Raw genomic sequence first — 25,350 nt, forward strand, 5'->3', positions numbered from 1 at the left:
GCTCTGTCTAGCACCATGGTCAGAAACAGGTTTAAATACTTCCTGGGGAAGGAATACTACAATCTCTCCCCTTTAATTGGTACATTGTTAGGCAGCTCTGGCAGCTCCGAAATTCTTTTAAAATTAGATTATATATAGCTCTCTATAATTTTCAAGTTCTTCACCTGATTGATTTTCCTCAATTTTATCAGAAACTGATTGCTATAAAGTTGATCCATCAACCAAGTAGCTGGTGCAGATAGTTTGGACTAAGCAAGGTTAGTTCAGGCAAAACTTACAAGGCTCTCCAGTAGAGTTTACTTTCATTGTCTTAATCATGCTACCTTTCTTTAGGGACAACCCCTTCTCACCCTCTCCATTCTTTCTTCCTCCTTCAGAATTCCTGCTGTTATGAAAAGTTTGGAAACTTAGACACCATTGTGACTGATAAAAACATGACTGTCCCCTCTAAGGAGAAGGTTACATCTTGAATTTTTTTTTTAATTTTTTAAGGCTAAAACCTTGAAAGGTTTGGCATAAAGGAACAAATTCGAAATGAATCTTAGTATTCAGGCAGTTTGAGGGAGGGTGGGGCTAAGTGAATATAGATTCCCAGCACTTTTGATATTGAAACAGCATGTAAAACATCCATCAGCTTAAGCTAATTTTGTCTCCTTAAATAACATGTTAATTAATCAGATTGAAATGGCACCAGCTTACACTGGTTTTGTCTCTGTAACTAAGTTGATTAATCAAACCTGGAGACTTTAAGTGACAGGACTGAGCATGTGCAGGATGGGAACCCATGTCTCCACTATAACCCGGAACCCAGAGCCAGAGATCTTCATGCCACGAAACTCAAAGATGAGATATGTTGCCACGGTGCTCTTTAGGAAGCACTATGTCCTTCAATAAGGAAAATCTGGTTTCCTGCAATATGGACTAATTCAAGACTAGCCAATAAGCTTCCAAGTTTGAAACTCCCCTAGCTCCTTAAATGTCACTTGAAGCCTGGGTGGAAACGAGAAATTTGAGAACTTTGCTTCCAGTTTCCTTGCCGGTTAATCTCATAATAAAGCTCTTCCTTTCCTCAAAAGCTGATGCCATAGTAACTGGCTTCTGTGTGCCGCAGGCAGCCCGCCCTTTCTTGGTAACAATTTCGCCTCAGGTAGGACACCTGACTCACCAAGGTGAGCCTGGTTCTACATGTCCATCCTGGTCTGATGATGCTCTCCACTTGGTGAATACTGGTGGTCTCACAGGAGGATGGAATAGAGTGTAGGGAGGTTAGTGACCTGTGTTGCTGCTGCTGCTAAGTTGCTTCAGTTGTGTCCGACTCTGTGAGACCCCATGGACTGCAGCCTCCCAGGCTTCTCCGTCAATGGGATTCTCCAGGCAAGAACACTGGAGTGGGTTGCCATTTCCTTCTCCAAGTGACCTGTGTTACTTGACGTCTAAGTTCAATAGAAAGTGGCTCATTGGCTCAAAGAGTGTAGAGCCTGGTCCCAAGCAGCCCTTAGCATGCAGCGCCATTAGCCTCTCACCCAGTCAGAAGGAGTGGTAGGTAATCCTGCTCAGTCACTGGTCCAGGTTGCAGTGGGCCCCACCCACAAAGAACCAACTGTCAATGAGCTGCAGGATTCTTCCTCAGCCATTGGTTGGGGCTGCAGTGGCCCCGCCCACAAGCAACCAACTGTGACGGAGAGCCCATTAGTGAGGGGATTTTTCAGCCAACCATTGGTGGAGTGCTGGTCTTCGGGTGGAGAACGAGGTAAGAGGTTGATCCTGGGCTTCTCCTCTGGGGCCTTCCAGTTCACCTTGCCTTGGGCCTACGGATGACCTGGGGGACAGGGGGCAGGTGCAGGGAACATCCTGGGGATGTGTCCTGCAGGGCTCCAGAGCCCTTGCCAAGGCGAGGCCCAGGCCTTGAGGCAGCGGTGAACCTCCCTCGCATTTCTGCCTCCACAGCCTAATAGCAGTGGCAGTCAGCCTGGGTCACAGCCTGTGAGACCTGGCCCACTCTGTACAGGTGGTCTGAGGAGCCTAAAGGCCAGTTGGGTTGGGCACCTGGCTCCCTCAGCAATGACTGCTGGGCAGGGACTGAGGACCTAGTCCTGAGGGTGCCACCAGCTGAGATCTTCCTCTTCTCAGCCATGACCTGGACCTCAGAGGGTGGCAGTTGTGCCTTGGGACCTTGCCCATTTTTGTTAGAACAGAGAATAGCATTCATTTGATGGAGATTTACAGGAACATCCTTACCTGACCATGACCTGGCCTCAAGAACAAAGGATCTGACACCAAGAAGTTGGCAATAACTAACCATGCCCCTCCCTTACCATTCCTAGAAAGGGGCTTTGCTGAAAGCTTTCAGGGAATTTGGGGTTTTTAAGGCATGAGCCATTTGTCTTCTTGCATGGCCATCAGTAAACCTTTCTCTCCTCCAAATTTTGACATTTGGTAACAAAAGTAAAGCCCAGTAGGATTTGAATAGCCACCCTGGGTTTGACTGATGATCTGCTTTAATTCCTTTCTCAAAGATGACATCTCCCACAGCGCAGTCTATACTCCAGCGCTCATGCGGCCAAAACAGGAGCCAGCGATCATTTGGAGGGAAGTTTTCCTGAGAACAAACGGCTGCGTCTCTTGATGCAAGGCATAGATATTCCTTGAAAAGCTTTCTGTCGAAATACGCAAGGTCCCAGCCTGCCTTCCTTTCAGAGAGATGAAAATATCACAGCCTGTGGTGGTTGAGGGTGCGGTGGAAACTAAACTCCTTAGCCCTGAGGTTTAGGGATGGGTGTGTGTGTTTTATTTATTATTTACGGAGCAGCCTGTCCAAACACTGCGTTTTAGGAACTGGTAAGAAATACTGATGAAAATATGAGCACTCGAGGCATGAAAGAGCCTTTGAAACTAGGACAGACTTTCATTAGAGCCCTACCTGGATGGAGTCTGTGGGTGAGGCAGTTTGTATGCGCTACCCTCTCATCCTCACAAATCAATTTTTAAACTTGGTTTAGGCTCTGGGAAGCAGCGAAACTGGGGATTTCAAATGAGCCTCTCAGTCCAGATGTGTCCATAATAAAAACCACTGGGCAGTAGGGCATAATTAACCATCTCTCCTTCCCTGAGACCGCAGAATGGCATTCATTTCGCCAACTGGGCTTGACGTGAATTGGCTAGAATGTCTGAGTAGATTTCCAGCTGCTGCTCATGTAGTGCTGGCTCCCAGCAGTATTTGCATTCCAAATAAAACGAGGCCTGAAATAGATGTGCGATACATGTTCAAAGCTATTTTTAATCAATGATCACTTGGTTTGCTGTGAAAGATTATCAGGAGGTCACAATCCATTTTGGGTTTTGCTGTGTCCTGCAGAACTGATCTAAACACCCAGTGACTTCAGCTTCTCCTCCCATCCTTCTGCTTTGTCAGCTCGATGGATGAAGGGGAGGAGGGGCTTTAGTGGACAGCACAGACTTGTTTACAGTTACAAGTAGCAGAGCTGGAAAGCCATTTACTTCAACTGTTTAAGTTTGTCCTGGTCCCACACAGAAATTTTGTGGAGCAGTCGTAAGCCTGAGGAGTCTGTCCTCTGAACCTCCATCCTGAAACTCACCAGGCTACTGTCCAGCAAGCCAATCAATTTCAGTTCAAAGGAGGGCTCCAGAGAAATGTTTCTCATTTGCTAAGCCCCCTCTAGCTGTGCGGATGCTTCGAGCAGTGCACATTTCTTTATAGATAGTATCTTCCTGGAAGCTTGAGCTTTCTGTAGGGACTGCTGCCAATATTATCCACTAGTTATTGTTGTTGTTTTAAATAATGGCACCTTACATTTATTTAGCAGGATTACTGTTTGCAAGCAAATCTATAATCTCATTTGCAAAATGCATTTACATAGTGTGAATACTTAAATGCTTACAATTGCATATTAATTTTGTTTAACAGAGTATGCTAATATTACTTTCCCCTCCCCTGTTTCTCTCTTTTTCTGTAATGTGTTTTTCTTTTTCAGGCAGCTTTTCTGACTTTTTTTTTTTTTTTTTTTAAACTCATGCATTGGCAACTATATTTCAACGGATCCCCAGGATCAGTGAATGTTTGCTGTTACTGTGTTGTTTGTCTTCCTTCCCTAGAATATGGGCTTTGTGAGATTTGTGCTGAATGGCCTCCCTCCAGGTCCATGCTCTGCTTTCTCCAGCCTGCGGGTTGACCCAGCAGACAGGTGTGTATGGACCGCATTAACTCCTTACGTCTGGCTTCAGGTTGGCTTTTGCTCCTTGTGGAGCACTGGCAGGAGCCTGGAGGCAGTGGGGAGAGTGCGTTCAGGGCGTTTGTTCCTCTGGCTCCTTCCTTGGGGGAGTCACACCAGGATGGCTGTGTTCTTGACTGAAAGTCACGGGTCCTACCAAATGGCCTCTCCACAAACTCTCCAGGCTGCACTAACTACTTCCTTCCCCCTCAAGCCCCGTGCTGGTCACTGTGACCATCCTTTGTGATTCCCCTATGTCCTGCCGACCCTTTAAATTACCCCTGTTTAAAGTCCCCTCAGTTAAAAAAAAAAAAGTAATAAAGTCTCTTCAGGACTTCGCTGGTGGTTCAGTGGTTAAGACTCTACCTTCCACCGCAGGGGGCGCAGGTTTGATCCCTGTTCGGGGAACTAAGATCCCACATAAAAAAGTCCCCTCGAATTATCCAGTGTGAACATGCCTTTCTTGGTCTTCTATGACTTTGATATTTTTGAAGAGTCTGATCAGATATTTTGTAGAATGTTACTCAGTTTAGGTTAGCTTGTTTTTTCACATTGTGCTTGCAATTATGCATTTTGGGAAGGATACTTTAGGGGTTTTGTACCCCTCTCAGGGTATGTATTGGTGGATACATGAATCAGTATATTATTAGTGATGTAACCTTGATCATTTATTTAAGATGATGTCTGCTTAACTTCATTGTACAGTTACTATTTTCCCATTGTAATGAATAATTTTTTGATGATATTTTGGGACTATGCAGATATCCTGTTTCTCTTCAAGCTTTCATCCATTCATTTGAGCATTCATCAGTAGATCTTGCCTGTAGCGATTATACAGTAGTGTTCTAATGGTGATTTTCTATTTCCCTCATTCCTTCTACATTTCTTAATTGGAATTCATTCTCCTGTAAGAAAGAATTGTATCTTATTAATTTCATTGTGGCCTTGTCAATATTTTATTCTCTGGATTTTACACAACCCTATGCTATGATTATTTATTTTATCATGTAAGTTTCTTCAGCCTTGGCTCCTGGGAGCTCTTTTAGATTGGATCCTGTGTTCTTTTGACATACACACATTTTATTTTGAGCAATTTCTTATTTCTTGCACCAAAATATACTTCTGCTAATTATATTTTATTTGTTTTATTTAAATGAGTAGACTTTATTTTTTAAAGCAGTTTTAGGTTAACAAAGAAAGTGAAAAACAGTAGAGAGAGTTCCCAAATACCCACCTCAGTTTCCCCTGTTATTAGTATCTTGCACTGATATGGTATATTTATTACAGTTGATGAACAAGTATTGATATACTGTTATTAACTAAAGTCCATGGTTTAAGTTAGGGTTCACTCCTTGTCTAGTTCTATGGGTTTTGACAAATTCATATCATGTGTCCATAATGACAGTAGCATATAAAACCGTTTCCCTGCCCTAAGAATGCCCTATGCTTCACCTATTCATTCCTTCTTCCTCCCAACCCAAACTCCTGGCGACTGCTGATCTTTTCAGATTTGCCATAGATTTGCCTTTTCCAGAATTTTGTATAGTTGGAACCATACAGTATGCTGTGTCTTCTTTCATTTAGCAGTAGGCATTTAAATTTCTTTTATGTCTGTTCATGGCTTTATAGATCATTTCTTGTTATTGTATAATATTTCATTGTATGGATATACCACCATTTATCCATTCACTGACTGAAGGACATCTTGAGTGCTTCCAAGTTTTGGCAATTATGAATAAAGTTTCTATAAACATTTATGTGCAGGTCTTAGTAAGACATACGTTTTCAACTCATTTGGGTAAACACCTAGGAGTGTGATTGTTGCATCATATGGTGAGGCTATGTTTAACTTTGTGAGAAACTGCCAAATTGTCTCCTGAAGTTGCTGTGCCATTTTTGCATTCTCATCAGCAAGGAATTCTTGTTGTCTCACATCCTTCAGCATTTGGTGTTATCAGTATTTTGGATTTCATCCATCCTAGTAGCTATGTACCAACTATGTTGTTTAACTGGTCAAATCCAATAAAAGGTGCTATCTGAAATGTTTGATAAAGGATACGCCTGGAGAATCCGATTTTTTGGAATTGGGAAATGAGCCAAAGCAGAAGCTAAGTTGAAAACAAAGAAGAGGGACCAAATCTTAGCCTAGGATAGCAAAATCTACCTGAAAGCACAAATAAAACTTATTTCCTAAGTCTAGGGTCAAACTGAGGAAAGGAAGTATACTGGTGTTTGTTTAGTATCTGGACATGTCCTGTATTAATGCCTTAATTTTGGTTAGCTGGGATTCTTCAAGTACATTTTTTCAGAAAAGATAAGTGGATTATGAGCTTCCCAGGTGGTGCTAGTGGTAAAGAACCTGACTGCCAGTGCAGGAGACTTAAGAGATGTGGGTTTGATCCCTGGATTGGGGAGATCCCCTGGAGAAGGGAATGGCAACCCACTCCAGTATTCTTGCCTGGAGAATCCCATGGACAGAAGAGCCTGGTAGGCTCTGGGGCCATAGGCTTCCAAAGCATCAGACATAAGCAACTTGGCACACACACACAAATGGATTATATATTTTCGGATCTCACGAATATTGGGAATGCCTTCAGGCATTAGAAAACAAGTAAGTTAGAATAGTGAAACATCTCGGGTTTTCTGCTCAACTGATCCTATTTTGTTGTTTGTTTCCAGTTGAGGAAAATTTACTCCTTCAACCCATGTATTTTTGGTGTAATTATCACTTCAGAGTAGGTATGTACCTAGACCTGGTTAATTGTAATAACCTGTCCTTAATGTCCTTAATACAAGGGGTCAATTGGGATGACCTGTCCTTAATTATCCTTAATACAAGGGGTGGGCATATGATTCAAGTAGGGTCAGTCAGGGCCCTTGAGTTAAATTACATATATGGCTTGTGAGCTGTATGGAGGTAGAGCTGGACTGCCAGGGGCCATCTTCCCTGCCATGTAAACAGCGTTCATCTATGTAAGAGACAATGAGGCCAACATAAACAAAAGGAAACCAACAGATTTTAGAAATGGAGAGAAAGCAGACAAGCACTGGAGGGAAGAGAATGAGAAAGATGAATCCTGATGAATTGTTTGAGATGTTTGATCAGCTATGCTGGAAGTCTTGGACCTTCCAGTCAAACAAATCAATAAATTTTCTTTGTTTTTCTTAAGATAGTTTGAGTTCTGTCTTTTACAACTGAAAATGGTAAGCATAGAATTGTTATTAGGAATAGTCCAATGCTAGAAGCAGACTCTACAATGTAGATTTGGTTGAGTATAAGTGTAGCACAGAATGGAGAGGACCCCTATACTAAGGGCAGGAAAATTGTCCATCTTTGTTATGCTGTTTTGAAACACAGTTAAAGGGCCACCTCTTCTCTTTGGACTCAGACCATGTGCCTGCGCTGAGATTGGAGCTTTAAAGGAGTTGTCAAAATTCCAGGATGTTACCTGCTTCTTGCATGTCTTTCAAGAAAAGAAAGTGCTTTAGTGTAAATTGGTCCTTGTGAAAGTACGAAGGAGATAGTATATAACTTTGTTAAGAGATGCCTTTCTTTCCTTTGGATGTGGGCAGTAATCTAGGACTGCTAGGGATCAGATGATCATGTACTTCATGGAACTACAGAAGCCAAAACCCCTGCCCTAAGCTTGAGTTACTGCTGGCAGAAGTTGGGAGGTGGGAGATGGAGTAGGGGATATGAGTGGGACTCAGGAGGAATTTGAGAAGTCCAGAAGCCTGATCCTTTAAGCCCCTCCTCAAACTATCCTGCTGAGCACTGGCTGGTGGTGAAGGTAACAACAGTTCATTCCCTATTAAACAGCCAATGAACAGATTCAACCTGGGCCCAGCACTGCTGAGTTCTGCCTCAAGCACCTCAGCCTGAGTCATTTAGGACTCACTTAGCTGAGGGTTAAGACATGCTGCCAAGAAGCAGACATGCAAAAGAACCTGGTCTATAATCAAGGACAAGACCAGATTTCTGATTTTCACTTACAGAAATAGACTCAATCAGTAGATGACTAGGATTTTAAAAGTATTGGATTGCCAGAGAAATGTCAATCTGAAAGCACTTGGGATTGTTGGATTTCTAAGGCAATCCCCAGGTCCTTGTAATAACACCAAATACAAGAGAGTTGTTAAGGGGCAGGACCTCCAGAAGGATTTTTTTCCTGCATTCTTTGTTTTACTCACAGCTTTGAAGGATAATGAATTTGGGTGGTCTGTGCACAGGGAGAAGCCTGGTGTTGTCAGACTGGTTTCACTGTCAAGAGGTAAACTCTTGCTGTGTTATTCTGAAGGATCTGGTATGTGTGGCATACATTATGGCATACTATCTGCCTGGGGTTTTAATTGAAGATACCCAGTTTTCTTCCTCTACTGTCTAATGGAGGTGTAGGGGATCATTACATTGATCATTTAAACCATAGTTTTTTTTTTTTTTCATTATAACTATTACTATTGTAACTTTACAGTGAAAAATTTCAATCATAATCACAATAAATAGAATATTGAATGCTGATGTATCCAACCTCAATGATTGTCAATTTATAGTCAATCTTGTTTTATGCCTACCTTGACTTACTAGATTATTTTGAAGCAAACCCTACATATCATATAAATATTATTTTTAAAAACATGTAATAATAACACCTAAAAAGTGGTTATTATTATTAAATATTCAATGAGTGTTCAAACTTCCAGTTGTTTCATAAATATAACTTTGAAAGTATAAACTGCAGGTTATTGAATCAGAGAAGCCTATCTGTTTGTCAGAGGTGTGTGTATCACCCAGAGATCCTGGGCATGAAGATGGGGTGGTAACTGGGTGTGATTCTGTGTTGTTTCTCTTTGGAGTAAGTCTTTATTTATACATTCATTGGACAAACATGAGGTGGAGGGACTTTTGAAATTATATGAGTTTGTGTTAAGTGGGCATGGGGAAATGTAGTTGATATTTTCTCCTATTGTCTGCCCACCCCTCCCCCCACCTTTTTTTGTGAAGGCACTGCCTCCCTCCTATCTCATTAGGTTTTTGTGAAACTGTTAATCACAGTGTATGTCCTGGCCACAAGAGCAGTGTGTGGCCCAGATCTAACCAACAATGGACCAACTTCTCATCCACGGTGATTAGACATGATCTGAGTACAAGCAACCAAGGTACTCTCATGAGATTGAAAATATTACAGATACAGGGGAGTCTATCATCCATTTGAATCATGAACTAAAACAATATGTACATGGAATTGTTTCCTGGGTCAGTCTTCCTGGAATAAGGAAAGAGCATACATACTGTGTGAGAGAATGAGGCCAATATAGATAGAAAAGCAGAGACAGGATGAAGCAACAGTTGTGGGAGTTGATGGTAGGGAGGAAGAAGAGAGAGATGGGCACTGACAATATTTGAGCCCCTGGGTTTAGCTCTACCTAAAGTTACCTTGGACATTTTTTTGAACCAACTTACTCATTTATTTTACCTTAAGATAGTTAGAACCAGGTTTCCTCTCAGCTGCAACTAGAAAAGTCATAGAAGCTGGGTATAGAACCTTACATTACTTTTGCCCCTCAAAATTCTGTACGTTCTGCTTAATTTCCTTCTAATATCTAATAATACAAAGGAGAACTTTGTGACCAGCCTGATCCCTCCCTTTATTATGCAATTTATTACTCCTGTCTGGTTACTTGAAGAGTTTTTTCTTCATATGTATGTTTCCCTCTGAAACACTGTAGGCTCCTTACATTTGCATAATTGAGGTTTTTTCCAATTGGTGATTTTTTTTTTTTCATTTGTATCTTAGATTATAATTTCTATCCTACTTACTTTGGCTTATTTCACCTGTGTTTCATAGGCTGGATGTTTATAAATTGGGGAAGCTAGGAAATAACAATATTCTGGCAGCCTCCAAAAGCAGCAGCTAGTCAATAAAGCCTAGCTGTCTAGTTCCTGGATTGGAAGTCTTCATTCTTATTCTAGGAAGCCAGACAAGTTGGGAGAAATGAAAAAGCCTAGCTGTCTAGTTTCTGGATTGGAAGTCTTCATTCTTATTCTAGGAAGCCAGACAAGTTGGGAGAAATGAAAAATTAACCATTTTTCAAATGGTTAATCTTTCTATTAAGGCATCATAACACGAGTTATGTAGACTTAAGAGCCAGTTTCTCTCATGTACTTTGTGTTTTCAGCATTCACTTAATTAATTCAATTCTCAAACCAGTGTTATTAAAACAACTTTTATGTGTCAGACCCTGTGGTTGGCTAGGCTATCTAATTTTCAAGGACCTTGTAATCTAGTGGGTAGGTAAATGTATAAGACAACCAGCTACAGAGAACTGGTAAGCTTATGCTACACACAGTGGCAGCAAATTGGAGAGGGCTTCACAGGGGAGGTGACAAACATTTGTATCCAGCTTTGTAGAATCAGCAGGAGCTTACAAAATGAGAAGAAATTGCTATGTTATTCTGTTAACGTTGACATGTGTCCTTTGAATGGAATGTGATGGGGGCTCTGCCTGCATGTTGATATTTCCTTTCAAAGTTTCACTTCACTGCATTTGAATTTCACAAGTGTTTTCGTATGACTGACAGATCTGCGTGCCACAGACAGTATATGGAATGAGCCGGGCAGCTTTGTCTCTCTGTCAGTTTAATTTCTCTTTCTCTCTACCTCTAGGTAGAGGGATGTTGTGTTTTTACACATTTTAGTTGCTTATCTGTTGTAAAATATATTTATATAATTTTGAGGAAAAGCAATGATTTACATTAGCAGAGAATGCTATACTGTGCTTAGTCTCTCAGTCATGTCCAACTCTTTGCAACCGTATGAACTGTAGCCCTCCAGGCTCCTCTGTCCGTGGGGTTTCTCCAGGCAAGAATACTGGAGTGGGTTGCCATGTCCTCCTCTAGCGGGTATTTCGAATCCAGGTCTCCCGCTTTGAGGCAGATTCTTTACCAATTCAGCCACCAGGAAAGCCCTCCTCATTTCCTCTTCCATTTTCTAATGGTTAAGGTCATACAGGGTTTCTATGGTGGCTCAGTAGTAAAAACCCCACCTGCCAATGCAGGAGACATGAGTTTGATCACTGGGTTGGGAAGATCCCCTGGAGAAGGAAATGACAACCTACTCCAATATTCTTGCCTGGGAAATCCCACAGACAGAAGACTGGTGGGCTATATAGTCCATGAGGTTGCAAAAGAGTTGGACATGACTTAGTGACTAAACAACTAAGGTCATATACCTAAGTAGGACCAGAGTAGAAATAATAATCGTGATGATAAAGATTGCATCAGTTCAGTTTAGTCACTCAGTCATGTCCGACTCTTTGCAACCCCATGTACTGCAGCACACAAGGCCTCCCTGTCCATCACCAACTCCCAGAATGTATTCAAACTCATGTCCATGACTCGGTGATGCCATCCAACCATCTCATCCTCTGTCATCCCCTTCTCCTCCCACCTTCAATCTTTTCCAGCATCAGGGTCTTTTCCAGTGAGTCAGTTCTTCGCATGAGGTGGCCAAAGTTTTGACGTTTCAACTTCAGCATCAGTCCTTCCAATAAACACCCAGGACTGGTCTCCTTTAGGATGGACTGGTTGGATCTCCTTGTAGTCCAAGGGACTCTCAAGAGTCTTCTCCAACACCACAGTTCAAAAGCATCAATTCTTCAGCGCTCAGCTTTCTTTATGGTCCAACTCTCACATCCATACATGACTACTGGAAAAACCATAGCTTTGACTAGATGGACCGTTGTTGGCAAAGTAATGTGTCTACTTTTTAATAAGCTGTCTAGGTTGGTCCTTTTCTTTCAAGGAGCAAGCATCTTTTAATTTCATGGCTGCACTCACCATCTGCAGTGATTTTGGAGCCCCCAAAACAAAGTCTGCCGCTTTTCCACTGTTTCTCCATCTATTTGCCATGAAGTGATGCAACCAGATGCCATGATCTTCGTTTTCTGAATGTTGAGCTTTAAGCCAAGCTTTTCACTCTCCTCTTTCACTTGCATCAAGAGGCTCTTTAGTTCTTCTTCACTTTCTGCCATAAGGGTGGGGTCACCTGCATATCTGAGGTTATTGATATTTCTCCCAGCAATCTTGATTCCAGCTTATGCTTCATCCAGCCCGGCATTTTTCATGATGTACTCTGCATGTAAGTTAAATAAGCAGGGTGACAATATACAGCCTTGACGTACTCCTTTCCTGATTTGGAACCAGTCTGTTATTCCATGTTCAGTTCTAACTGTTGGTTCTTGACCTGCATACAGATTTCTCAGGAGGCAGGTCAGGTGGTCTGGTATTCCCATCTCTTTAAGAATTTTCCATAGTTTGTTGTGACCCACACAGTCAAGAGGCTTTGGCATAGTCAATAAAGCAAAAGTAGCTGCACAGCACTGGAGTGACTGTGAGGAGATACCCTACGTCCAAGGTCAGAGAAGCCCCAGCAAGATGGTAGGCACTGGAATGGTGGCTGCATGGCACTAAAGCAACTTTGAAGAGATAGCCCATGTCCAAGGGCAAAGGAGAAGCCCCAGCAAGATGGTAGGAGGGGCAAAATCATGTTTAGAATCAAACGCCATACCCGCCAGAGATGCTCAGAGGGCTCAAACATACCTTGTACGCATTAAGACACAGAGACCTCACAGAGACTGAGAGCAAAACTGTGTTTGGGTGTCTCCTGAGGAGGTATGGGTCAGGAGTGGACTGCTGCAGGGGCAGGGGCCCTGAGTGTAGTAGACCTGGGTATGACATAAGCCCTCTGGGAGGAGGTCGCCATTAACTCACCATAGAGCTGCCAGAACTTACACAGGACTGGGGAAACAGACTCTGGGAGGGCACAAACAGAACCTTGTGTGCACAAGGACCTAAGAGAAAGGAGCAGTGACCCCACAAGAGATTGACCCGGACTTGCCCATGAGTGTCCAGGAGTCTCCGGCGTAGGCGTGGGTCAGCGGTGGCCTGCTGCAGGGTTGGGGTAACTGAGTGTAGCAGTGCGTGCATGGGACCTTTTGAAGGAGGTCACCATTATCTTCATTACCTCCACCGTAGTTTGGCCTCAGGTCAAATAACAGGGAGGGAACACAGCCCCACCCTTCAACAGAAAATTGGATTAAGGATTTACTGAGCATGGCCTAGACCAAGTTTCCCCCTCAGTCAGTCTCTCCCATCAGGAAGCTTCCATAAGCCTCTTGAAAACCACAATCACAGAAAACTAACCAATCTGATCACATGGACCACAGTCTAACTCAATGAAACTATGAGCCATGCCATGTAGGGCCACCCGAAACGGACGGGTCATGGTGGAGAGTTCTGACAAAATGTGGTCCACTGGAGAAGGAATGGCAAACCACTTCAGTATTCTTGCCTTGAGAACCTCATGAACAGTACGAAGATTGCATAGCACTGGCAATTTTCACAAACATCGTTGCATTTAATGTTCACAAAGATTCTCTGAATGTATTACTATTATTATTATACCCAGTTTGCCAGTGAAGAAATCAAACTTAGCAATACCAAGATATTTGTTTTAAAATGTTTTATTAAATCTCTGGACTTCCAGTCTGGTACTTTGCCTGTTACTCAGTGAAACCCCATTGATTTTTGTTTAATTGAATTCTAATTAAAAATACTTTTCAAACTAGGATCTAGGATTATCTTTTTTCTTTTAGTATTATCTTTTAAAAAACATAATGAAATACATAAATAGTATCTGGTTCAATAGCTGATTTTCTATATTTCTTATATTCTGTATCACAAGTAATATTTCCCGTGTTCCTTGATATTATACTGCTTGTGTTATTGTCTAGTTTGTATTTACATGATTAGTGTTGTCTTAGCAAAAATCCTTTTCCCTGCTTAAAATCTAGTAAATTTCTTTTGTACCCTTTCTTTGTGACTTAAGTTCACCAACTGTCAGCTCTTTCCTGCCTCTCTATGGCAGACTGCCAGATTGCATAAATCATGCCTTTGGCTGTTTTTGTCAGCCACTGAAGCAGAATTTTTGCAAAAATCTTGTAAACAGTGTGTTGCAATGTCAATGGCCTCTGCTACCAATGTCTCCCTTTTCTTTTATTTAAAATGATGCTCAGTTGCCTTGTTTTATGAGGTGGACCATTCCAACTTTCTTCCATGTGCAGCTAGCTAGGCTTTTCTCACGGATTTAGTAGAAGTCAACCTTGAACTTTTCACATTGATGCTTCTCCTCTTGCTCATTTACTTTCCATCAGGATCCCCAATGTGAGCAGGGTTGAATACCCATCATGTCAAAGAGTCCTGTTTTTGAATCCTGGCCCTGCCACTTTCTGGTTGGGTCACCCAGGACAAATGTTTCCAACCTCATCTGAAAAATGAGATCACATTGCACATACCTAATGACAGAATTGGGAAGATGGAATTAGATGAGAATAGTGTCAGGTGCATAATATTTATTTTAAAAATGTTGATTTCCACTTTTATTATTCCTGTAAATAATTCTTTCTTTGGTTGAAGTTTCTCTTTGTTGTCAAGCTAACCATTCATATATCACAAACTTACCACTGCCCTCTCTCTTTTGAAACATTCTAAGTCAGTTGTTTTGTTTTTGCCTAAACTTTATTTCTTGAACATCTTGACTCAACTTTCTTTTTAATAGTGTTTCTTCATTCTTTCCCTACAAATTTTAGTGTCTTCTGCTCTCTGGCATCTTTAGATTGGAGCAAATGGTTCCTTCAGGTCATTCTTCTGACATTTTTAGCCACTTTTTATTTCCTAGGTAGTTTGCTTACTCCATAATAATCTGATAAACTGGTTCCCAAGAAGTCTGTTTTCAGATAGTGGAAAATTGATATCACTTTACAGTGATATTTTCTGGTAGTTCTACTGGCTCATTTCCCATTTCCCCCCAAGCTTTTAGAAAATTCATTTACATAAATATTCTTCAGTTCTGTGTTATTCATATTGATTTCACAGGCTGTGATTGATTATTTCAAATCCTATTCCTTTTAGCTGAAGGACAGTCAAGATCTTCTTCCAGTTCTTCTTTTTGTATTCAGGAAACTCACCATTTAATAAATATAATAACAACCATAAATGCTTGGATACAGAGACACAGAGATAAATAAAAGATAGTCCATCCTTCAAGGAACTTATAATTAAGTTATCCCTTCCTTAGTTCTTTAAAAGATATTTATATTCTTTTATTTTTATAATCATTAAACTTGGCTTCTTACATAAATGAGTATATAGTCTTACATCCTTGGAATAATTTTCACCATCAGGATTATCCTAAGGCTTATATTAAGGTGAAAAATATTTAGATGGTTCCTCAAAGAAGTGGTTTGGGTATAATTTGCTTAGTATTTGCATTTGCTTATTTTGAAAAGACTTCTTGTTTCCAGTTATAATACTAAGGCTATAAACGAGGCTAGACTTCTTGCTTCATGTTTGGCTGCCATAATTGATACAGATTAGATTGCTTGTTCCAGAAACATATAGCCTAAAGTGAGTCAACAGTTAAATGGAACAGAAACGGGTGGGGGTGGAGAAAGTCTCAAGAAATCTTCTAAGACAGCAATAGCCCTCATCTGGAATTTTCCTCTCCTCTGCAAGAGTTTTTGCAGCTAGAGTGCAGTGTGACCAGACTGCATGTTGTGAGCTGAGGGTTACTCCAAGTCTGCCCCATGCTCAACTGTTTCCCTTACTGGCCTTTGAATTAGAGCATGGAAGACCCCCTGTCAAAGTAGAAATGTTTAAACACAGAATTTTACTGTTGCAAGGGATCTTACAGATGAGTATACCACAGAGATTCAGAAATCTTCAAGTGTGAGAATCCCTTTTCAACCCCAACGTTGTTGGATTCCCATTCAGTAGGACTTAAACTTGTAGTATCCATGGATTGAGAAGGTGTATAATGACAATATGCCACTATGAATTCAATAATCATTTGCCTGAATTTAAATTTGTTAATCAGAACAGCAATTACATATATTTGAAACAAATAGCTACACTGGATGAATGAGACATATTGTTTATTTAACTGTAACCTATTAGGTGTACACATGGACTTGGAGATGCCATGAATTTAGAAGCCACCAGGGATCTGCACCTTGGAAATCATTGGTCTAATCTAGTCTCCTGTTTTAACAGATGAAGATAAATGTGGTTTGTGGGTATTAAGTGACTTTCCAAGGATACAGATAGTTAATGGCAGAGTCCAGTTCATTGGCACCTTTTCCACTTTGCCTCATCTGTCTTAAACTTACCTGAGATGATTATTCATCCAGGTCAGCAGAGAGAAGTGTAATAAATGAACTAGCTCAGAGGAAACTATGATTGTGTACCACACTCAGGAAAACATGCTCCTATATTTAACAATAATAAAATACCTTTCGGTTAATCAGACTGTATATATATAGAATTCTTGTATAACTTGTATTACTTGACAATTGTATATTTCTTTAGGATTTCAAAGAAATAGGGGCCTATGTTAGGTACTTTAGGAACTATAGAGTAAATTTGAAAACTATGGAATTTCTGGCCACAAATAATAACTCCTCTCAAAAAAATGCAGAGGAAAAATGAAAAATCTTAAATATTATGGGTTTCTGGCAATGAACAGGCACAAAAGTCAGCAAGAATGGACATCCTCAACTTCTGCCAAGTCAGGAGGAGCAGTTCTGGCTGCTGAGTTGAGAAGAGAAATGAGAAAAATCACCAGCCAAATAATGCATTATAATATTGGCAGACATAGGAAAGGGAGTGTGTCAAAGATATTAAAAAGCCATTCAGTATTAGAATGACTTGATTCAGCAGGGGGAAGATGAAAAGAATAATTGATATTTCTTGGATATTTATTAGTGTTTAGATACAAAGGGAGTATTGAGAGTAGCCAAGTCTTCAGTGCAAGGTCTCTTGAAGTGATTGATATGAGGTAAAAAGATGCTGGACTGAGTGCTGTTCAAATCCGTGTTCTCCCTGGGTGACTCACTTCTGCCAGTACTGCATTGGTTTAGAAGACTTAAGGGGTTTACTAGACTAGCTTTAGGTCTTTTTTGGTCTGGATGACCCTTGGGAGTCTAGTTGATTGTGATTCCTCAGAACATTTGGGTTATTTGCATGGTCCAATCATATCTCTTGTGTGGCTATAATAATAATAAGGATTTATTCAGTTAGATCCTGGAGTAGGAAATGGCAACCCACTCCAGCATTCTGGCCTGGAAAATTCCATGGACAGAGGACACTGGTGGTCTATAGTCTATGGGGTCACAAAGAGTTGGATATGACTGAGCTGAACAGTTAGATGCAGCTGTGTCTCAAGATGATCCAGGCTACTTAGCTAGATGTTATTGTTGTTATCTATTGTCCATAGATAGAGGCATCTATTTTATGAGCAATGTTTTCCATCTTCATTCCAACCAAATGATTCAAAACTATATTTCAGGGATTTCCCTAGTGGTCCAGTGGCTACAGCTCCAGTAGCAGGAGCCTGGGTTCAATCCCTGGTTAGGGAACTAGATTCCACAGACTACAGCTAAGTTCATATGCCACAACTAAAGATCCTGCATGCCACGACTAAGACTTGACACAGCCAAATAAATAAATACTTTTTAAAAATATGAGTTTCACAATCTTAGGGAAGATAGTGCTGGACATGAGCAAATCATTCTCACCACCAGAAACTGTAACTCCACCTGGATTGTCTTTGGGAAACATCCCATCTGAGTTCTTAGAGAAGCACAAGGTAGCTATAACTAGTGTTGACAGGAAAGCTGTACAAACAGATCATGATTAATTCTGTAGCCCCTACAGCTGAATATAATAAAACTGCTGTCCAGGGAGTGTTGCTTTGCCTCCGTGTCTTCTACCTTCTCATTCCCAAGACTCTAGGTGTCAGAAGGAGGGAATGGTCTTTGTCACAGAGCGGAATCCTTCCTCTTCTCAGTAACTCTCCTGTTAGAACTGCAGTGCTGGCAGAGATCCTGAGAAGGGCTCTGCAAAGTGGGCTGGTTAGCAGGAGCGTTTTCACCACAGGCAGATTCCGTTGCCTTGGTGAAGTCCCCACGCATCTGAAGAGTGGCTCATGTGTTTCCGGCTGGGGATCACTTGTGTTCACCCAGGCACCCACAAGAAACCTGGGAGACTGGTGAGCAGGTGCTGGGTGAACCAGGAACCTTGAAGAATCACCCAACAAAATAGATCATTTTATTCACTATAATTCCAGAAGGACTAATTCTTGGAGGAAAAGCAGTCAGAGAAGCATTTTCAGTATCAGGGGCCTAGGCCAGTAAAAGCAAGTTGAGGAGGAGGGAAAAGGAAGAACAGAACAAAGCAGCGAGGGGGTGAGTGGGGTGTGAGATTCTTAGCACTTGCCTTGGGTGGAGAGAGTTGTCTAAGAAAGGTTTTAAAGATGTAGCCCTTATGATATGCTTGTAAAAACTTTCACTCTGCACCTTCATGGGAATCACAGTAGACATCTACATTCTTCTCTTTCTATGTGGACATTAGGGCCGACCTTTGCCCATTGAGCCATTAAAGTGTGGCTGGTCCAAACTGAGACACGCAGCAAGTGTAGCATGCACAGGGGATTTTGATGACTTAGTGTAGAAAAAAGAATGTAAAATACCTATTTTGTTGACAATTTTTTATATTGAATACTCATTGAAAAGATAATATTTTAATATACTGGGTTAAGGTACATCTCCAACATTAATTTTAGCTGTTTCTTTTTACTTTTAAATAGTATCTATTAGAACTTTTAAAACATAATGTGACTGATGTTAATCTACATGATTCTTCAAAGCTACTGGAGTTAGATTTGTGTTTATTTTGGGTTGATAATGGTGTTGCTGCAGGGTTGTCCAAGCAAACTCTCACACCCATGTCTATTGAAGGGAGGGTCAGACTGGGTGTATCTCAGGCTCCAAAAGAGCATTTGTTAACAGTCTTTGATAAGAACATCTATGTGCTGAGACCTGCAGACATTTGGAAAGATTCAGGGAAATATCTGGGAGAAATGGGGCCTGACTTAAATATATCAAAAGGAGACCAAGTTTTCCTATAAGAATAGAACTGGTTTAAAGGAGTAAGCTCAGAAAGCAAGGATGGGAAATAGCAGGGGTGGGAGAGAGGGTGCAGCCTTCTCTGAGAGTGTCATGCCTCAGTAAGAATGCGTGGGAGGGAGGAGGAGGAGGAGAAGAAAGGATGGAGGGGGAATGGAGGAGAAGGAAGGAAATAGAACTGAACTGAGAAAAACAGCCAGGCAAGGCTAGATACGGTTCATGTGATTCCTAATAGATCTTGTGAGTTTGAAACAGCTTGAGAAATGACCATTCCATGGAGTAGAAATCCTCTGTAAAACCACCATGAGTAAAGAAAAGCAGGTTTCCTGAGTGTTCAGTAGCAGTGGTCCTGAGTCTGTTTATTTGTGAAATGGCTTTGAAGCTGCCCTAATTCTTTGTTAAGACAAGACTGGGGAGAAAGCAATATTGTGTAAGTGATGAGGTAAAAGAGCTCCTGATATCCTCAAAGTCTTGAGTGCTTCCCAGGGATGCTTCTTTTAGCATCCTCCACAGATTGGCCAGGAGTGCCTGGCTGCACCCCTGGCATGGCATGGTGTTATTCTGTAGCAGTGTATATAACTCAACTATTCAGAGCATGATCAGACCCTTCAAGTAACCAGAATAGCATCCTTCATTTCACTTTATGGTCAGCAAAGACACTCATTCCAAAGAATCAGTAGAAACACATAAAACCCTTCAACGGAGTTCAGACTATGCTCTGGGTCTGAACAAATTTAGTCCAATTTCTTACCCCATAACTCCTGTGTCTATGGAGCCAGGCAATGAAAATGAATGCTCTAAATAATGACCAGAGGCACTGTAAGAGTCTGAAGTGCCTCACAAATCATCCAAGAAAGATTAAATTATGTCCTGAACTTACCAAAGCCAAAAAGTGAACTAATAATATATTTTAGAAGCAGTTGCTCTGAAAGCTGAAACTGAAAACATGGTGATGTTTAACTCCAATTTAGTGAGACCATCTAAGTAATTAAAAGGTCCTACTCTTAAAACTTTCCAGTTGATTGGGGGTTCTTTTGCACATTGGAAACAAGTATGAGAAGGTTTTATGCGTTTCTTTGAGGCAGAAGTGTTAACACTAACACAGCTTGGTGGATTAGCTGCTTTGGTTTTACCTAGAACTAGTTGGAATTGCAAATTCTGAGCCCACCCCAGAATCTGCTTATTAGCAACATCTTTAGGGAATTCTAGGCAGGCACTCTGAAGTTTGAGAAGCATTGGCCTAAGGGACTAATCTGTTTCTTGGAAAGTAAGGAATACCTTTCCTTGAATAGGGCCTCTGGAGACCACAACTAATGCTTATTTTATGTTCTAGTTCCTATGCTAAGAACTTTACATGAGTTCAGTTCAGTTCAGTTCAGTTGCTCAATCGTTTCCAACTCTTTGCAACCCCATGAATCGCAGCACGCCAGGCCTTGCTGTCCATCACCAACCCCTGGAGTTCACTCAGACTCACACCCATCGAGTCAGTGATGCCATCCAGCCTTCTCATCCTCTGTCGTCCCTTTCTCCTCCTGCCCCCAATCCCTCCCAGCATCAGAGTCTTTTCCAATGAGTCAACTCTTCGCATGAGGTGGCCAAAGTACTGGAGTTTCAGCTTTAGGTGGATTTCCAAAGAAATCCCAGGGCTGATCTCCTTCAGAATGGACTGGTTGGATCTCCTTGCAGTCCAAGGGACTCTCAAGAGTCTTCTCCAACACCACAGTTCAAAAGCATCAACTCTGCAGCACTCAGCTTTCTTCACAGTCCAACTCTCACATCCATACATGACCACTGGAAAAACCATAGCCTTGACTAGATGGACCTTTGTTGGCAAAGTAATGTCTCTACTTTTCAATATGCTATCTAGGTTGGTCATAACTTTTCTTCCAAGGAGTAAGCATCTTTTAATTTCATGGCTGCAGTCACCATCTGCAGTGATTTTGGAGCCCCCCGAAATAAAGTCTGACACTGTTTCCACTGTTTCCCCATCTATTTCCCATGAAGTGATGGGACCGGATGCCATGATCTTCGTTTTCTGAATGGTGAGCTTTAGGCCAACTTTTTCACTCTCCAGTTTCACTTTCATCAAGAGGCTTTTGAGTTCCTCTTCACTTTCTGCCATAAGGGTGGTATCATATGCATATCTGAGGTTATTGATATTTCTCCCGGCAATCTTGATTCCAGCTTGTGTTTCTTCCAGCCCAGCATTTCTTATGATGTACTCTGCATAAAAGTTAAATAAGCAAGGTGACAATATACAGCCTTGACGTACTCCTTTTCCTATTTGGAACCAGTCTGTTGTTCCATGTCCAGTTCTAACTGTTGCTTCCTGACCTGCATACAGATTTCTCAAGAGGCAGGTCAGGTGGTCTGATATTCCCATCTCTTTCAGAATTTTCCACAGTTGATTGTGATCCATACAGTCAAAGACTTTGGCATAGTCAATAAAGCAGAAATAGATGTTTTTCTGGAACTCTCTTGCTTTTTTGATGATTCAGCGGATGTTGGCAATTTGGTCTCTGGTTCCTCTGCCTTTTCTAAAACCAGCTTGAACATCAGGAAGTTCATGGTTCACCTATTACTGAAGCCTGGTTTGGAGAATTTTGAGCATTACTTTACCGGCATGTGAGATGAGTGCAATTGTGCAGTAGTTTGAGCATTCTTTGGCATTGCCTTTCTTTGGGATTGGAATGAAAACTGCCCTTTTCCAGTCCTGTGGCCACTGCTGAGTTTTCCAAATTTGCTGGCATATTGAGGGCAGCACTTTCACAGCATCATCTTTCAGGATTTGGAATAGCTCAGCTGAATCCTTCAGCAGTCCTAAGGAAGCTGTGTAAGAATTAATCCCAACCGTCTTACACTGTTGGTTGGAGTGCAGACTAGTACAGCCACTATGGAGAACAGTGTGGAGATTCCTTAAAAAACTGGAAATAGAACTGCCTACTGCTGAGTATACACACTGAGGAAACCAGAATTGAAAAAGACACATGTATCCTAATGTTCATTGCAGCACTGTGTACAATAGCTAGGACATGGAAGCAACCTAGATGTCCACTGGCAGACAAATGGATAAGGAAGTTGTGGTACATATACACAATGGAATACTGCTCAGCTATAAAAAAGAATGCATTCGAGTCAGTTCTAATGCCATGGACGAAACTGGAGCCTATTATACAGTGTGAAGTAAGTCAGAAAGAGAAACACCAGTACAATATATTAACACATATATATGGAATTTATAAAGACAGTAATGACCACCCTATATGCAAGACAACAAAAGAGACACAGATGTAAAGGACATGCTTTTGGACTCTGTGGGAGAAGGCGAGGGTGGGATGATTTGAGAGAACAGCATTGAAACACGTATATTACCATATGTAAAATAGATGGCCAGTGCGAATTCAATGCACAAAGCAGGACACTCAAAGCCGGTGCTCTGGGACAACCCAGAGGAATGGGGTGAGGTGGGAGGGGGGTTCAGGATAGGGGGACACATGTGCACCTGTGTCTGATTCATATCAATGTATAGCAAAAAACCACCACAATATTGTAAAGTAATTATCTCCAATTTAAACAAATTAATTAATTTAAAAAATTAATCCCATTTCACAGATAGGGAGATTGAGCTATAAAATCATTAAGCAGTTTTCCCAAACCCTCTTGCTGGTGTCCTCAGAAGAACCAGGACTCACATCTAGACTGCCACTCACTGGCAGGGCATGATTCAGTCTTTTTCACTTGGGTTTTGAGCCACGTTCAAGATGGGCAGACAGGGAGTTCTCTGGGTCCAACCCCTATGAGTGTGCTTTGTCCTTTCTAAAAACCTGGGATTTCCTGCTTGAAAGTCTCACAGAATCTAGATGGTGGAATGACTTCTCCAAATCACACAGTTAAGTGCATAATCCTGGGTGGAGTGCAGGCTTTTTGACCTTTCATGTCATGTTACAATTTAAAAGAAAAAGCGGAGAAAATTGGTCTGAAATACCATCTTTCAGGGATAGTATCTGTTAAATTCAGAAGTTTACTCTTTATGTGATTCAAGATAGTTCAATGAAAGGTTTAAAAGTTAGGGAGAGGACACTCCTCCTTCCACACATCATAGTCTTTTGAAGCTCACGTTCTGTTTCTCTGTTCTCCTCCTTTCCTTCCTGCAGACAAGGCTCATTCAGCTACTCTTCTGCTTGCGAGTGAGTGAAAATGGCCATCCCTGCCCTAATTGGACAGCATCCTTCAGTTTATTCCTCAGCAATCATGAGAGCATGGTATTGTGTCTGTTAGTTCTTATCCTCCAGTCAAAGAATTCTGGCTATTTACTGATCCCACACTTTTATCAGCCAATGTCAAGCTGTTACTAAAACAGGACCAGGAAAGCCACCCCTTTCAGGTAGGGTTGTGGGAGTGATTCCCAATAATGAATTACAGACTACGCAACTGTGCCCAAATAGTCTACTACATTTTTTAAAAACAAAAATGAGGTCATACCTCTTATAATTATTATTTAAATTGAATTTTTTTTGCCAACATATTAAATACTCCCCCATCTATAAATATCATCATACCTCCTCAGTTTTTTGTGACAGTGCGATATATCCGTTGTATGTCTCTGCCTTAGTTTGCTTAACTATTTTCTGTTGCTGGGTTCTTTTCTCCAGGTACTTGCCAGTATAGTCAGTGTTATAATGAACAGTCTTGTCATAAATCTTTGTGCCCAGTCTTAGTTCTTTTTTTTTTTTTTTTTAGGATAAATTCTTACAAAGAAAAAGTGCTAGATTAAGAAATGTAGCCACTTTTAAGACTTTATAAGTACATAGTCCAATTACCTTCTGGAAAAGCCATCCCAATTTATACTCCTTTCAGCAAGGGAGTCAACCTTCTCACAACCTCACCAGCACTGGGGATTATTCTTTTTTTATCTTTGCCAATTTGATAGGTAAAAAAGGAGCTCATTCTTTTAATTTGTATTCTTGCTGAGGTGGAGCAATTTTTTCATATGTTCACTGGCCTTTTGTATTTCTGATATATCTTTTGAAAACCTCAGTAGTGCTTTACACAGGAAAAAGATTTTGGCAGTTGTCATTAAGTATCTGCTTGTTCCTTAGTTTATAATGGTATCCTTTAGTTGATAACCCCAGCCTGAAAATAAACCAGCATTGTATTATTAGGATAATATCATGTGAGTCTTAAAACAATAGGTAAAGCTAAGCCTTTAATTTGTTACATTGTCCTTTATGAAGCTGTTTTAGGAGTAGCACATTGATCTTCTAAGCTATGTGATAAAATGCTTGAGACCAGAACACCCAGTTAACTGAAATGGTGGGATTGGGGTGAAGTGGGAAATGGCAACCCATTCCATTGTTCTTGCCTGGAGAATCCCAGGGACGGGGGAGCCTGGTGGGCTGCCGTCTCTGGGGTCGCACAGAGTTGGACACGACTGCAGTAACTTAGCAGCAGCAGCAGGGAATGTGAAAGATGTCAAACTCACCTATTGTCAAGGCAGTTGGAGTTCTTAAAGGAAGAGAGTTTTTCATGCTATCCTAGTCTCTAAGGAGGGTAGGGAAATCTGTATGGAAAGTTGACTATTTCTTTTTGATCCAAAAAGAATTAAAAATCTTTGGGCCCCAAGATTTTCCATGCTGTTTTATTTTTCCATGCTTTGGGCCCAAATCTCCTGTGAAAGTCGAAGTGTGGGTAATGTTGAGTCTCCTCACAGTTACTTCCTGAGACTTTGAAATGATTCAGGATAGAAGACTCCCAAGAAGACTTCCCTGGTCCAGAGGTTGAAAATCTGCCTTGCAATGCAGGGGACGGGTTTGATCTTTGGTCCGGGGAGATCCCACAAGCCGCTGAGCCACTTAGCCCCGAGAGCCGCAACTGCTGCAGCCCGTGTGTCCTAGAGCCCGTGCTCTGCAACAAGAAGAGCGGCTGCAACGAGCAGCCCATGTGCCACCAACCGGACAGTAGCCCCTGCTCTCTGCAGCTAGAGAAGCCCTGCACCTGGCAACAAAGACCCAGTGCAGCCAAAATAAGTAAATTTTCTTTTTTTTTTTTTTTTTAAAGAAGACTCCCAAGAGATCAGATTGTGGAAAGAGTAGGCTCATTG

The 25,350-nt window shown here is 41.4% G+C and overlaps 1 protein-coding gene across 2 annotated transcripts in view; it reads left to right on the plus strand.

Moving 5' to 3' along the window:
• Positions 1-1,725: 1,725 nt before the first annotated feature.
• Positions 1,726-25,350, plus strand: part of TMEM178A (transmembrane protein 178A) — a 142,387-nt gene continuing 118,762 nt past the window's right edge. The window contains exons 1-2 of one of the 2 annotated variants that reach the window (XM_055539899.1): positions 1,726-1,750; positions 4,114-4,202. In XM_055539899.1, the coding sequence (XP_055395874.1) occupies positions 4,142-4,202 (61 nt within the window). In that variant the 5' untranslated portion in view covers positions 1,726-1,750; positions 4,114-4,141. The remainder of the gene's footprint in view (positions 1,751-4,113; positions 4,203-25,350) is intronic. The other variant, XM_055539903.1, reaches the window with a different exon arrangement.

Source organism: Bubalus kerabau, chromosome 11 (assembly GCF_029407905.1).
Source record: "Bubalus kerabau isolate K-KA32 ecotype Philippines breed swamp buffalo chromosome 11, PCC_UOA_SB_1v2, whole genome shotgun sequence".
Lineage (NCBI taxonomy): Eukaryota > Metazoa > Chordata > Mammalia > Artiodactyla > Bovidae > Bubalus > Bubalus kerabau.